This window comes from Mixophyes fleayi, chromosome 8 (assembly GCF_038048845.1).
Source record: "Mixophyes fleayi isolate aMixFle1 chromosome 8, aMixFle1.hap1, whole genome shotgun sequence".
Taxonomy (NCBI): Eukaryota; Metazoa; Chordata; class Amphibia; order Anura; family Limnodynastidae; genus Mixophyes; species Mixophyes fleayi.
The window spans coordinates 117,119,439-117,131,653 of NC_134409.1; the positions used below are offsets into that span (position 1 = coordinate 117,119,439).

The following is a 12,215-nucleotide window of genomic DNA, read 5'->3' on the forward strand; positions in this document are numbered from 1 at the left end:
TGCTGTGTGATTGATCACACAGCCCACTCAATACTTTTACCTTTACATTCTAGCTGGTCCAGTGTGCAATATGATGTAGCACAGGCCCTTGTGTTTCAAACTCCCATTGTCCCATAGATTGTAAGCTTGCGAGCAGGGTTCTCTTACCTCTTTGTCTGTATGTACTATCCAGTATTGTTTTATTAATGTTTGTTCCCAATTGTAGAGCGCTACAGAATTTGCTGGCGCTCTATAAATAAATGTTGATGATGATTCCCAAAGAATCTCTTTTTTCTTGGATAGTGACCTAAGCACACAATACAGAAATAATAATGTGCAAATGGATTATTTTTACGTCATATACTTTTTCAAAGTGGCTGATTTATTTATTTACCCGGCCATGCAAATCTTTCCCGTTCCCTCTGAATTTACGAGACATTGTTCTCTTCACAGAATTTTGAACATAATTGGAGCTTTTCCTGATCTCATTTTTCCTACACTAAACACAGCTGTTCCGGCAGTAAGAGCGTAAGATTTAACCAAAACAGGGATTTATAAACACCAGAGGCAGAGATTGTCTTACTGTAAAGTCTTATGTCTGATCATTCATTTACATTTCATGTTACAGGTGGCGAGACGTCACTACCAGACTTGAAAGTGTCCCAAGGTTAGAGGGGAGTATATCCTGTTTCTTTGCTCAATGCCAGATTAATTTGTGCTGTTGACAGAGTATTAACCTCTCCCCCCCTCTGAACAGGTCTGCAGTCCATGTCTTTTACATGTTAAACAGCCCTTCCTGTCATTGACATGGTTAAAGTCTTGTCATCATCACCAGTGTTCTATCAAGTTATGTTCAAACACTAATTAATATAACTACAACTTTGACAAGTTGATGACAGGAAAGAGGATTATGCAGAAAAAAAAAAGCTTCATTTAAACAACGACAAGTAACTTTACACTTACTAAGCAGTATTGCGCAAAGAGCACAACATACCATATTAACCAATCAGGTATTAGCTTTGATCATTGTAAAGTAAGTTAGGCTAATATAAGCAAACCTGATTGGATGACATTGGTTATAGTATGTTAAATGTAGCTTTATATAATAATAATAATATACCTATATTAATACAGAAGTATGCTAATGAATAAGGTTCTTTGTGCAGATTGATTTATTCTGGTATAGCTTATTGAACATTTATATATAAATAAAGCCAAAATAAAACCATACATATATAGGGTATATTTTCCCTTGAAGCGTTGAACATTGCAAAATACATAGCATTTCACATTGATGCTTACATTTGCATATAAACCAACCACAGAAAAGCTAAGCAGAATACACTATCTGTAATAGGCATTAAGGTAGCCACATAGGTTGTGACCTCCCACCAGGTATTCTGTGGGCCAGCCAAACAGGTTGTCCGGGGTTTGAGGTGAGCCGATTGCACAGACTGGCCAATGCTCTCATTGGTAGACATGATTTCCTCCTGTCCAATCAATTCAGATCGGCTTTGTATTGTTGAAAATGATGGATTTTGTCAAAAGTTCCCAAATTGACTGACAAAATGTGGCTAGCTTAAGTGCACTATATTTACCGTACGTATTTTTGTTACATCCATCCAATATAGCTAAACAAAGTATAGATGAACTCTTAATGATTGTTCCTAGGCTTGACAGCTATCCTCAAGACACACAAATATACTGGGTAAAATGAAAGTTTTTATTAGATGTATTTAGATATGATTCCTATCCTTTTCAGTATTTTGGTTACTCTATCCTATAACCTGGGGTGTCTACTTTTCTCTATGAAGAGTCTTAGGAGTAAATTTATCAACTGAAGGGTTGAAAAAGTGGAGATGTTGCCTATAGCAACCAATCAGATTCTAGCTGTCATTTATTTAGTACATTCTACAGAATGACAACTAGAATCTGATTGGTTGCTATAGGCAACATCTCCACTTTTTCAAACCCGCAGCTTGATAAATAAACCCCTTAGAGCTTACTCACATGTGCATAAGAATTTAGCCTAAATTTTTGTTTTCTAAACATGCACTAAGTATGTGTTGGATGGATTGTTGCACACGCTTTATGCTAGACGCACATTTTATTAAATCTGGAATTGTAAGTGCTAGCTTCACGAAGACGGGTCTGAAACATTGCAGGCATGTGAACGCTGTTTTAAATCCACACACAATGATAATGCTCATTTTCCTTTCACTAGAGGTGTGGAGACAGCGCAGAGCGACAGAGGAACCCCATTGTGCTCGCTGAGGGCACTAATTGTAAATAAAAATGGCGGCTGAAGAAACAAAACACAACTTCCTGGGGACATTAAAGGAAGTGATGCAGGGTCAACAGGAAATGGAAGTTCAGGGTCACCATACATAGAAAAATCTGCACCTAAATGCATTTGAATGAGCATGTCAAATGTACAGTATTAAATTTGCGCTTAAATTGCAGGTACACTGAAAAAAAAGTGGAAATGTTTATCCCTCATAACATATGTGTAAGTTTTATGCATGAAAAGTTACAAAGTTCAATAATATTTAGATTTTTAGTCCATGGTTTTCTTTAGTAAATTGTTATAATAATTGAAATAACACAACTCATTACAAATGATGAAAATAGTGTATATTTTTGCATAGTTATTATATAGTTAGTGCAATGTACATGAAAGTAGGAAACAATTAGACACATGATATAATAATAATAATAATAATAATAATAATAATAATAATAATAATAATGTGTGCATGAGCTGTAATGTCCTTATGCAGCCAATTTCCATAGTCTGTATTTTATTATATTATTATTATTATATTATTAATAGATGTATTATTATTTATGCATATTCCATAAGAACGATCTATGCCCAGGAACTCTTCCCCTCTTTCTATTAAACTTGAGCAAAAAAAAAAAATAAGAAAAAAAAGTTGTATGGATTTCAGACAGACTGCAGGTGCTCAGTCACACAAACATTGTGCCCAATAAATGCCATGGCAGTAAATGTGCCAACATGGGCAGGTATTTCAGTTCAGTAATCCGTGACACACAAGTACTCACTCCATTGGTGATCAGGTAGTGAGCACGCCTTAAATGCTCAATCTGGCATTATAAATATACATATTATGTAAGCATAGCAATATACAACATATATGTACCTGTATATACACCCTCATATATATAAATGTTATAAATATACCTGATAATATAAACAGAAGGGATAGCATATGATGTAATGCATTGGCACATAATCAGCTAATTTGTATTTAGAAATAGTTTGTTGTATGATAGATAACAGAAAATATATATGGTACATCAGTCCCAAGCTCCATTTGTAGTAAGTTATTAATATGCTTTGGATGCACACAGACACAAATGTATAAATCTTTGAAGTGTGTATATTGTTAAAGATCTGCAGGAATGAAGTAATCTGTAATGAATCACACTATGTAGAATGACAGATACATTGCACTCACCTGATGATGCACAAAACAGCAGCACCAGACCATCAGGCTGCATGAGGTGTAATTCCACACAGATATATTATCAGCTCAGTGTCTCAGTGTATAGTAAGAGTATCAGGAGGCTGCAGAGTTTGCAATACAGCTTCATAGTTTCCTTCCAGCTGAATTGCTAACCCCTCCCAATGAATAGCCTAAAGAGCGAGGCAGGAAACGACTATCTGTTACTATCAGAAATGTATCATTCAAACGGTTCACCCCTATGTGTGGTTTGTTAAGAGCACTTAGTGGGGAAGACACATTACACCTTTTGCAGCTCAAAAGGACAGGACTGCTGCTGATAAAGCATGCTGAGAGCTGTCATGTCTCACTCTCCAGGGATGTGGTTTGTGTCTGAGATAAGGAGATCAGTCATCAGAGCCCACTACAAGCTGGTCTGGCTGATGCCCTTTGATGCTCCGGGGTGGTAGGTTCAGTTATATGTGTGACATGCTGTTAGACAGATAAGCGGCGAGACTTTACATACAAGCTTACTTGTACTGTTCAAACAATGTAACTACTGCCTTAAGAGAGCAGCACCCCTCTAACCTCTTCTAAGACCCCCCTGCCTTCCTAGTATTGTTTTTCTTCATTGGGCCAGTTGCTTACCATCAACAGGAATCTACAGTCATGTCATACTTGCCCACTCTCCCTGAATGTCAGGGAGACTCCCTGAAATAGGGGTGATCTCCCTCACTCCCTGAAGAGTCTGGCATTCTCCCTGATGCTGAGCCAGTACAAGATGTGGTTGGCTTCACCATCTGTGATATGATGACACAGTTCATAAATTGTGTTCTATGTCCATGTATTGATGCCTAAGGAGGTGGCCATCGCTTCTCGGCCTTTTGGCTAAGATCAAGTGAGTACCTGTCCAAGTAGGGAATCGCCCACCTGAAAGGGCCATGGGAAAACTTGGTCTGGCCAGAAGGCCGGTAGCTTGAAAGCCCTGGAGTGGTGACCCAGGGGTGCCTGAAATCACCTGGGGACTAGTCACCCTCACTTGAAATTAAGGCACATTGCACAAATTCCACTTTTAAGCTCACTCACCTCCTTGCCCTGGCAGGAATTTTTTTTACATCTCAGCCGGAAGGCTGGGGCTGTCTTGCACGGTCACTATTTATTTTTCTACACTGTTTGTTCTTTTGACTTATTTATATCTTTTTTCACCAGATTGGAGGAGGTACGGGTGCCCTTATGGGTCCAATCCCCGAAGATCTAGGGGCGGTGGTGTGGTCCTAGTGGCTCCCACCTGCCTGAATCATCTGAGGTCTCCCCTTGGGGGAGGCAGAAGATATTGGTGCCAAGGAGAAAGCTCCGGCGGAACCCTTGGCAAAAGGGACCCCCCTAGCCCTGCGGCGAAGGGGGTCTGAAGACCCTTGCTCCCCTAAGGGGCCTTCTGGCACCGGGGGGTCAGGGATAAAGGGACCCTTCCTCTTTTGAGGAGGGTCTGAAACCGTACCCTTGAGCACGTTTTTTATAAGTTTTTTACTTATTTTTTTCGAGCACTTGGGAGAAAGCACGTTCCAGGCTTTCAATAAAAAAAAATCTTTGATATGATGACACAGTTCAGAAATTGTGTCCTATGTCCATGTATTGATGCCTATGGATGTGGCCATTTTCATGGAGACCAAGATTTAATCAAAGACTGACAGGTAAGACAACATGACTTCAGTAACTTTATCTGCTTTTCTTTAACGCATAGTTGCCTACTCTCCCGGAATGTCCTGGAGACTCCCTGAAATAGGGGTGATCTCCCTCACTCCCTGAAGAGTCTGGCATTCTCCCTGATGCTGAGCCAGTACAAGACATGGTTGGCTTTGCCATCTGTGGCATAATGACACAGTTCAGAAATTGTGTCCTATGTCCATGTATTGATGCCTATGGAGGTGGCCATTTTCATGGAGATTTAATCAAAGACTGACAGGTAAGACAACATGACTTCAGTAATGGAGACACTTCAGTCTCTAGAGATTCATTAGCTGCTTTTCTTTAATGCATAGTTACTTTCCCGGAATGTCTGGGAGATTCCCGCATTTCTGGGAGACCTCCCGGAAGAGCAGGGCAGGGCTTAATGACACAAATATTGCATCATTTTAACCCCGCCCCCTGCTGTAATTGGCCAAATTTGTGACAATCGTTTAGGGGGTGGGGCCAAAATGATGCAATTAGTCAAATCCCGCCTCCGCACGCCCCCACCTCCCCCGAGATCTCCCTGAAGCCAACGAGCAAAAGTTGGCAAGTATGAATCATGTATATGCTTGGGGTCTCCCGGTGGGCAGGTTTTAAAACCTGGCAAGTATGGTGTTATCTATAACGATTTTACCAACGACTGATAAAACAAAAAGTCCTGACCAGCGTGCCGATACATGTGTACACACTATACATGTTTTACACAACTTACCTTCAGATCTGTGCTCTTCATCTGTCATAACCATAAGCTGAAAAGATGGTGACTCTGCTGACTCCATAGAGATCTATGGACACTGCCGGTCCTGAGTACATACACACTGCAGGATTGGAACAACATTGTTCCATCGGTGATCGAGATTTTTAGTTTAGTTTAAAAATCAAATGAAATGATACAATGAGCTTTGGAGTGATAATCGCTCATTATTGCAGTGTACACATTAATGCAATATCAGGCCGAACAGTGGAAGGTAGAGCAATCTGCACTCACCTCCTGTTTTTGCCACTGAACATGACAGTCCAACCGCTGTGACTGAGGTAGTTCTGCTATTGTAAAAGTTGTTATTAGTTAAAAGACAAGTGTGAACCATACTTACCAACCTTTTTAAGTTGGTGTCCGGGAGACTCTCTGTAGCAGGTGGGCGTGCGGGGGGCGGGGCGCTGAAATCGCGTCATTTTGGCCCCGCCCCCACGACATAATGATGCACCAGGAATCACGGCGTTTGGGATCTAATTCTGCTCACTTCACTAGGAAGAGGGGCACTTCCTAGTGAAGTGGCCAGAATTCGGGAGATTGCCACACTCGCCAGGGAGTCCGGGAGACTCTCGCAAAATGCGGGAGTCTCCCGGACATTCCGGGAGAGTTGGCAAGTATGGTGTGAACTTGTGATATATATCCAAATGAACTTTGCGTGCAGGCTTGCAGAGTGCTCTGATGAGCTTAAAATGTCAAAAATGTAGTGTATCAAATACCAAAGTTTATATTTAAAAACTATGGATGTGAGTGAGGTTGATGATACATTGCCATAAGCTTGAGTACTCCTCAGGGACCTAAGGGAGTTTAATTCAGTGTTGTCATATCACCCAGAATCCTCTGCTGTATAAACATTTCTTTGTGTTCCACAGAGACGTGCGCACACATCGTTCAGGCGTAAAAAGCTTTGCATACTTTCTGACAGCTTTTCTAGAGGTGTCATTTGTTCCTACAATAATATTATTTAAGGCAAGACAAAATATCTAAGCCCAAAGAGTAAAATGACATTCCCGTGAAAAAAGCTTGAACCTCCAATGATTCCTGGCCTAAATACTGCAGTCCTAATCTCTGCGATGAGACATTTGTATGGACATGAAAGACACAATCTCAGGAACACAGAAGCTGTGCATGCTTAGGAAGTGTGCATTTTCAAAGCTTGGCAACAGGCCACGTCTATAACCAGCTGCAAATTGGTTAGAAAGACAGTTTCCTTTAACACAAAAATATATTGGAACAATAAAAATGTTGATGGAGGGTATATTGCGCCCGAAAGGACTGTCCACGCAGGAAATAGAGTTTTGCTGGATAAAGTCAGCCACCTGGCCCCATATCACAGACTCTGCAAAGCTGTTTACTCAGCGAATTATAGACTATTAACAAGCAGTAAATTGGTGAGCTGTTGTACATACAAATGATACATATTGTTTATGGCCGTCTCGATCTTCAAAGACTGCATTCTCTCAGTGCCAGGCAACGCTAAACTCTGCCCGATTCCGCTTTTTCAATCAATGCAGAGCTCCATGATGAAAGTGAGGAACAGATCACAAAAGTAATGAAACCCTGATGTGTCGTTTAGGATCTTGCAATCAGAAAAACAAATTGCAGAGCCCACCCATCTTGGTAAATGCATAACGATGTCTTGATTTGCGGGAGAGATTTATAAGTAGAGTGACAGCTCAAGCATTTAAGTGCAAGTTATCTTTTTGATCTAACACACAAACCGCTTCTGCTCTTGCACTGTACCATCAAGCTATATAGAACATATTTTTACACACAAAATCTTTTAGTGGTTTTGTCAGAATCCTCTAGCGAGAAAAGCTTTAAAACTTCTTTTTATCTCCAAATGACATTGCAACATCAGATTGAAAATGCAAAAACGCGTCAGCTGTAATCTTGATTCATGGTTAACGTCTTAACTAGTCATTTTATTAGTAATATTTTTACTTTTTGTGTAATCAGATGGGTTGGCGTGGGGAGAAGAGAGGAGAAGGGTATTTGGGCATGCCCCCAAAGGAAAGCATTTTCTTACGGAAGGAGGTGGAAGGTTTTGACCAGTCTTGAAGAAAAATATTGGTGTATAGAGGACAGAAGTGCAATAACCTAAGGAGATAAACATAAAGTGCCCTTTCATAAAGAAGTCCTATCAGTAGGAGGAAGCAAACCAGGGATCCCAAATTTGGTTTTATTTGTCTACTTAAATAATATTATTGCATACCCAGAAATGGACGTTATGCCAGTGTATTTCGATTGCATTCGATTCATGTTTGAAAGCAATATCACTTACTACTGCCTAAGACTTGAGAGGTGGAAGCAGAGCTGTAACTAGGCATGTGCGGGCGGTGCCGTCGCCCAGGGCGCAAGCTCAAGGGGACGCAGCAGCCGCCCGCTACCTGGCCCTGTATCTGCAGGCTTTTACTTCCGCAGTGGAACGCGTGACAGCAAGTTTGGCATTTGGAATACAAACTTGCGTTCCACTGCGGAAATAAGTAAAAGGCTGAATATTCATTCTCTCTCTCTCTCTCTCTCTATGCATGCTTACATGACTAATCCTACAGCATAAAATTACCTTTGTTTTACACCTCATTTCCTAATTATAAGATGTGTCTTGCACATACAGTGGAGGCCACAGCCTTGTCTTCTGATCTTTGCTGCAGGAGCACTTTAATAACAATAGCAAGCAATCAATTGGTTTGTGATGTGCAACAGGACAGGTCAGTGAAATTTGTTTAAAAACCCTTTTTTATGTTTGCTTAATGTGGTATGTAGATGACAAATACGCTAATCCTAGCTACTGTATATATGACCACCTTACAGGAAATCCTTTTATATACATGAAGTAATTGATGTTACTCTACATAATTATTACTGTATGTAGTACTTCATAGCAGGGAGATGAATGGAGATCTCCCAAACACACTGGTGGAAAAAGTGTTTTGAGCGGCAAAGGAAGCTGCATTGCAGTATTTTCAGGGGCAAAGGAAGGCTACATGGTACAGTGTGATGACGAGATCCATTACTATGGCATAATATGAACTGGGGGCATTACTGTGCCATAATATGAATATAATATTAAATAACAGATTTTTGTCAGGTAAGGTATTCTTTAATATTTTTTCTTTAACATTTTAAAACTTTCTTATAACAATCTAGTTTTGTGTATCTCTTTTACTGTTCTTGTTTGAGTATTAAGTGTATGAAATATTAGAATACCTTTCGGTATATATTTTTGCATACTTTAAATGGTCATTAGGGCAGAGAACCGGTTGTTAATTTATTTGAATCCCACCACTTATATATATATATATATCATGTATTTGCAAATATGTGTAACAGAATTCTTTCAGTAAAGTGCTAACCACACCCCCACATTAGGTTGGCCACACCCACTTGACAAATGTCACTCCCACTTAGATGGGGGGCGCCGGTGCCCTGTCTCTCCCAGGGCACTAAAATGTCTAGTTACGGCACTGGGTGGAAGGTGAGAGGGAAAGTGCGGACTACCGTAGGCCATGTATAGTAAGCGTGTACTGACACATAGTTCTGTGTTTCTATAAGTACGTTTGGTTTCACTGCTATTCTTTGCTTCCACTACAGGGCAGGTGTAAATTCCGACTGATAGTGATGACTGTGATTGAGGGCATCTTTACTCATGTAATGTAAAAAAAAGAAAACATTTTAAAATACATCATCATCATCATTTATTTATATAGCGCCACTAATTCCGCAGCGCTGTACAGAGAACTCACTCACATCAGTCCCTGCCCCATTGGGGCTTACAGTCTAAATTCCCTAACACACACACAGACTGACAAGGGTCAATTTATTAGCAGCCAATTAACCTACAAGTACGCTTTTGGAGAGTGGGAGGAAACCCACGCAAACACGGGGAGAACATACAAACTCCTCACAGATAAGGCCATGGTTGGGAATTGAACTCATGACCCCAGTGCTGTAAGGCAGAAGTGCTAACCACTGAGCCACTGTGCTGCCATCATATTTTTATAAATGATTATATTGTTAAGAGTTCTTTTGTTTTATGTTGAAAACATTTTTTTGTGTTCTGATGTGACCTTTTATTGTACTTACACAAGTGCATATACTGCAGTCTGTTCTGTGTGTACACATACAGCAAGTACTGTTTAGGCCAGTGTTGGTTAACCTGTGACATTCCAGGTGTTTGTGAAACTACAAGCCCCAGCATACCAAGTAGCAGCAATAAGCTGCTATATATTGGCAAAGCATGCTGGGACTTGTAGTTTCACAACACCTGGAGTGTCACAGGGTAGCCAACACTGGTTTAGGCAGATGATACCTACACCCAGTTTCCAATGGAAACATATCTTGAGAGACACTTGGATTTAAATAAGGTCAGAACTATACACAAGTTCCGTGCAGGTTGCATTCAGACATGAATCAGGCCCTTTGTGCCTAACTGATGTTCAGGCTTGTTCCTTTAGGATTGTGGTCTCTCTTCAAACCCTTTTCCTGTATATGGGAGTGCAGTATATTATAAATAATGGAGATAATGCCCTTTCACACAGGGTTGCAGTAACATATGCTCTAAGAAGGGGTTCTTCTCGTGGTATTGTAGTAACATATGCTATAAAAAAGGGGTCAGAGGTACAGCTGATCCCTGTGTAGAGATGATAAGATGGTGTAGGTTTTGTAGGTATTCATAAAAACATTGTTTGAGAGATGTTGCACCTTTCTGACAAGGAAGCTAATGTGTGTCAGGAGCTGCGTTTATAAAGTAATACTCAAGTTCGGGACCATGTTCTAGTCTCTTTGAGGGATGACGATGAGCGTGAGAGAAGCTGGGTTATCCCAAACTGGGTTTAGGGGGAAAGGACATTAGGTCCGGGCAAACTGCCTAATGTAATACTTCTAGTAGGTGTTATTGGGTTTTCAGGGTCACACCTACAATTGTTAGTTCTGGAGGCCATTGATGTAACCCCTGTTCTGGCTGTTTCTGTCTGGGTCCAGCTTGTGGTCTCAGAAGGAGAGAAATAGGCCAGTTGGGAGGTGTAATAATATCTGGAAGACATCTGCCTCCACTCTCTGTAGTTCCAGCTAAATTAGAAGATTATAGCCTAGGCCCTAGGTGGTTTTTCCATCCAAACAAATTGTGATATAGATTTTTGGACCTGTGTCAGGATGTTCCCTTGGACCTGAACTGGTATCATTTTGAGCGGGTACAGTAACCTTGTGAGGACATTCATTTTTATTTTGCTTTTTTTAATCTTTATTTTTATTTTTAATTATTAAGCGACAATACATGTCATGTCAAGATCCAGTGCATACATAACATAAAGTACATAATAAATACAGACTATTTGAAACCACTTAGTGGCTGAGAGTGTATGTACCATCAGTGTCAGCTATCTGAAAGGGTAGTGGCAGAACGATAATGCAAATTATGTTTATGAGGGTGAGAGGTGGGGTAATTGGTGTGGGGGGGAGCCTGGAGATGGGGACACTGGCAGTCTAGAGGTCATAATATTTATGCAATGTCCTACAGAGAGTTAATATCTAAAAACTGTAGTGGTACTAGTAAGGACATTATATATAGCATTAGAACAGAAGGTCTGATAGTCCTTGGGTTGAGGTACCCAGGAGAGTGATCTATTAAAATTTTTTCCAATGCAGCCAGGTGCCAATCTTTGCTGAGGACCAATTTCAAGGCGGGAGTGTCTGGGCATTTCCAATGGGAAGCTACCAAGCTTCTATCTACACTAGTGCTAGTATATCTGCATGCTATTGCCTGTCCAGAGCGTATATTAGGATGCCCAGGTGTGTCTCCATGTGTGGATGTCTGTTTTTATAGACAGGACCTTCTCTTTATGTTAAAGACTATAATTACTAGTAATATTGATACCTAAATAATTAATAGGAGTTTAAAGTTTTATAGAAATTTGGGAGTGCAGTGAGGACAGGATGAGAAGGACATAACCTGCAAAAGGTGATCAGTTATATTCCTTGTTTCCCAACACAGTCACTGGAATATCTCGGGCTTCCCTCTCCTCAGACTGTGGTTGGTCTCTGTAGGGCCCATGAAGTGATGACATTGGTGCCCAAGGTAGCTCTCGACAGCCATGGACATAACTAATGACCACACATCTGACATGATTTTCTGCTAGTCACAAACAATCACTTTATGTTCCCAATCAGATGTTACTCATAATCGACAGTTGTTTAGTACCCATATGTGGTGATTTTGTGGTTTATTTGAGCACATTTACACTATTGAGAATAATCAAAAGATCTGTAGCGGTTCAGAAGAGCTGTGCTAT

The 12,215-nt window shown here is 40.5% G+C and overlaps 1 protein-coding gene across 2 annotated transcripts in view; it reads right to left on the reverse strand.

Moving 5' to 3' along the window:
- The window catches only part of ARHGEF3 (Rho guanine nucleotide exchange factor 3), a 241,651-nt gene that overhangs the window by 133,342 nt on the left and 96,094 nt on the right, over positions 1-12,215 (reverse strand). Inside the window, exon 1 of one of the 2 annotated variants that reach the window (XM_075183263.1) lies at positions 3,462-3,595. The exons of the other annotated variant lie outside the window; for it this stretch is intronic. Coding sequence (XP_075039364.1) covers positions 3,462-3,494 — 33 coding nt within the window. The 5' untranslated portion in view covers positions 3,495-3,595. Of the gene's footprint in view, positions 1-3,461; positions 3,596-12,215 lie in introns of those variants that run through there. 2 annotated transcript variants of the gene reach the window in all.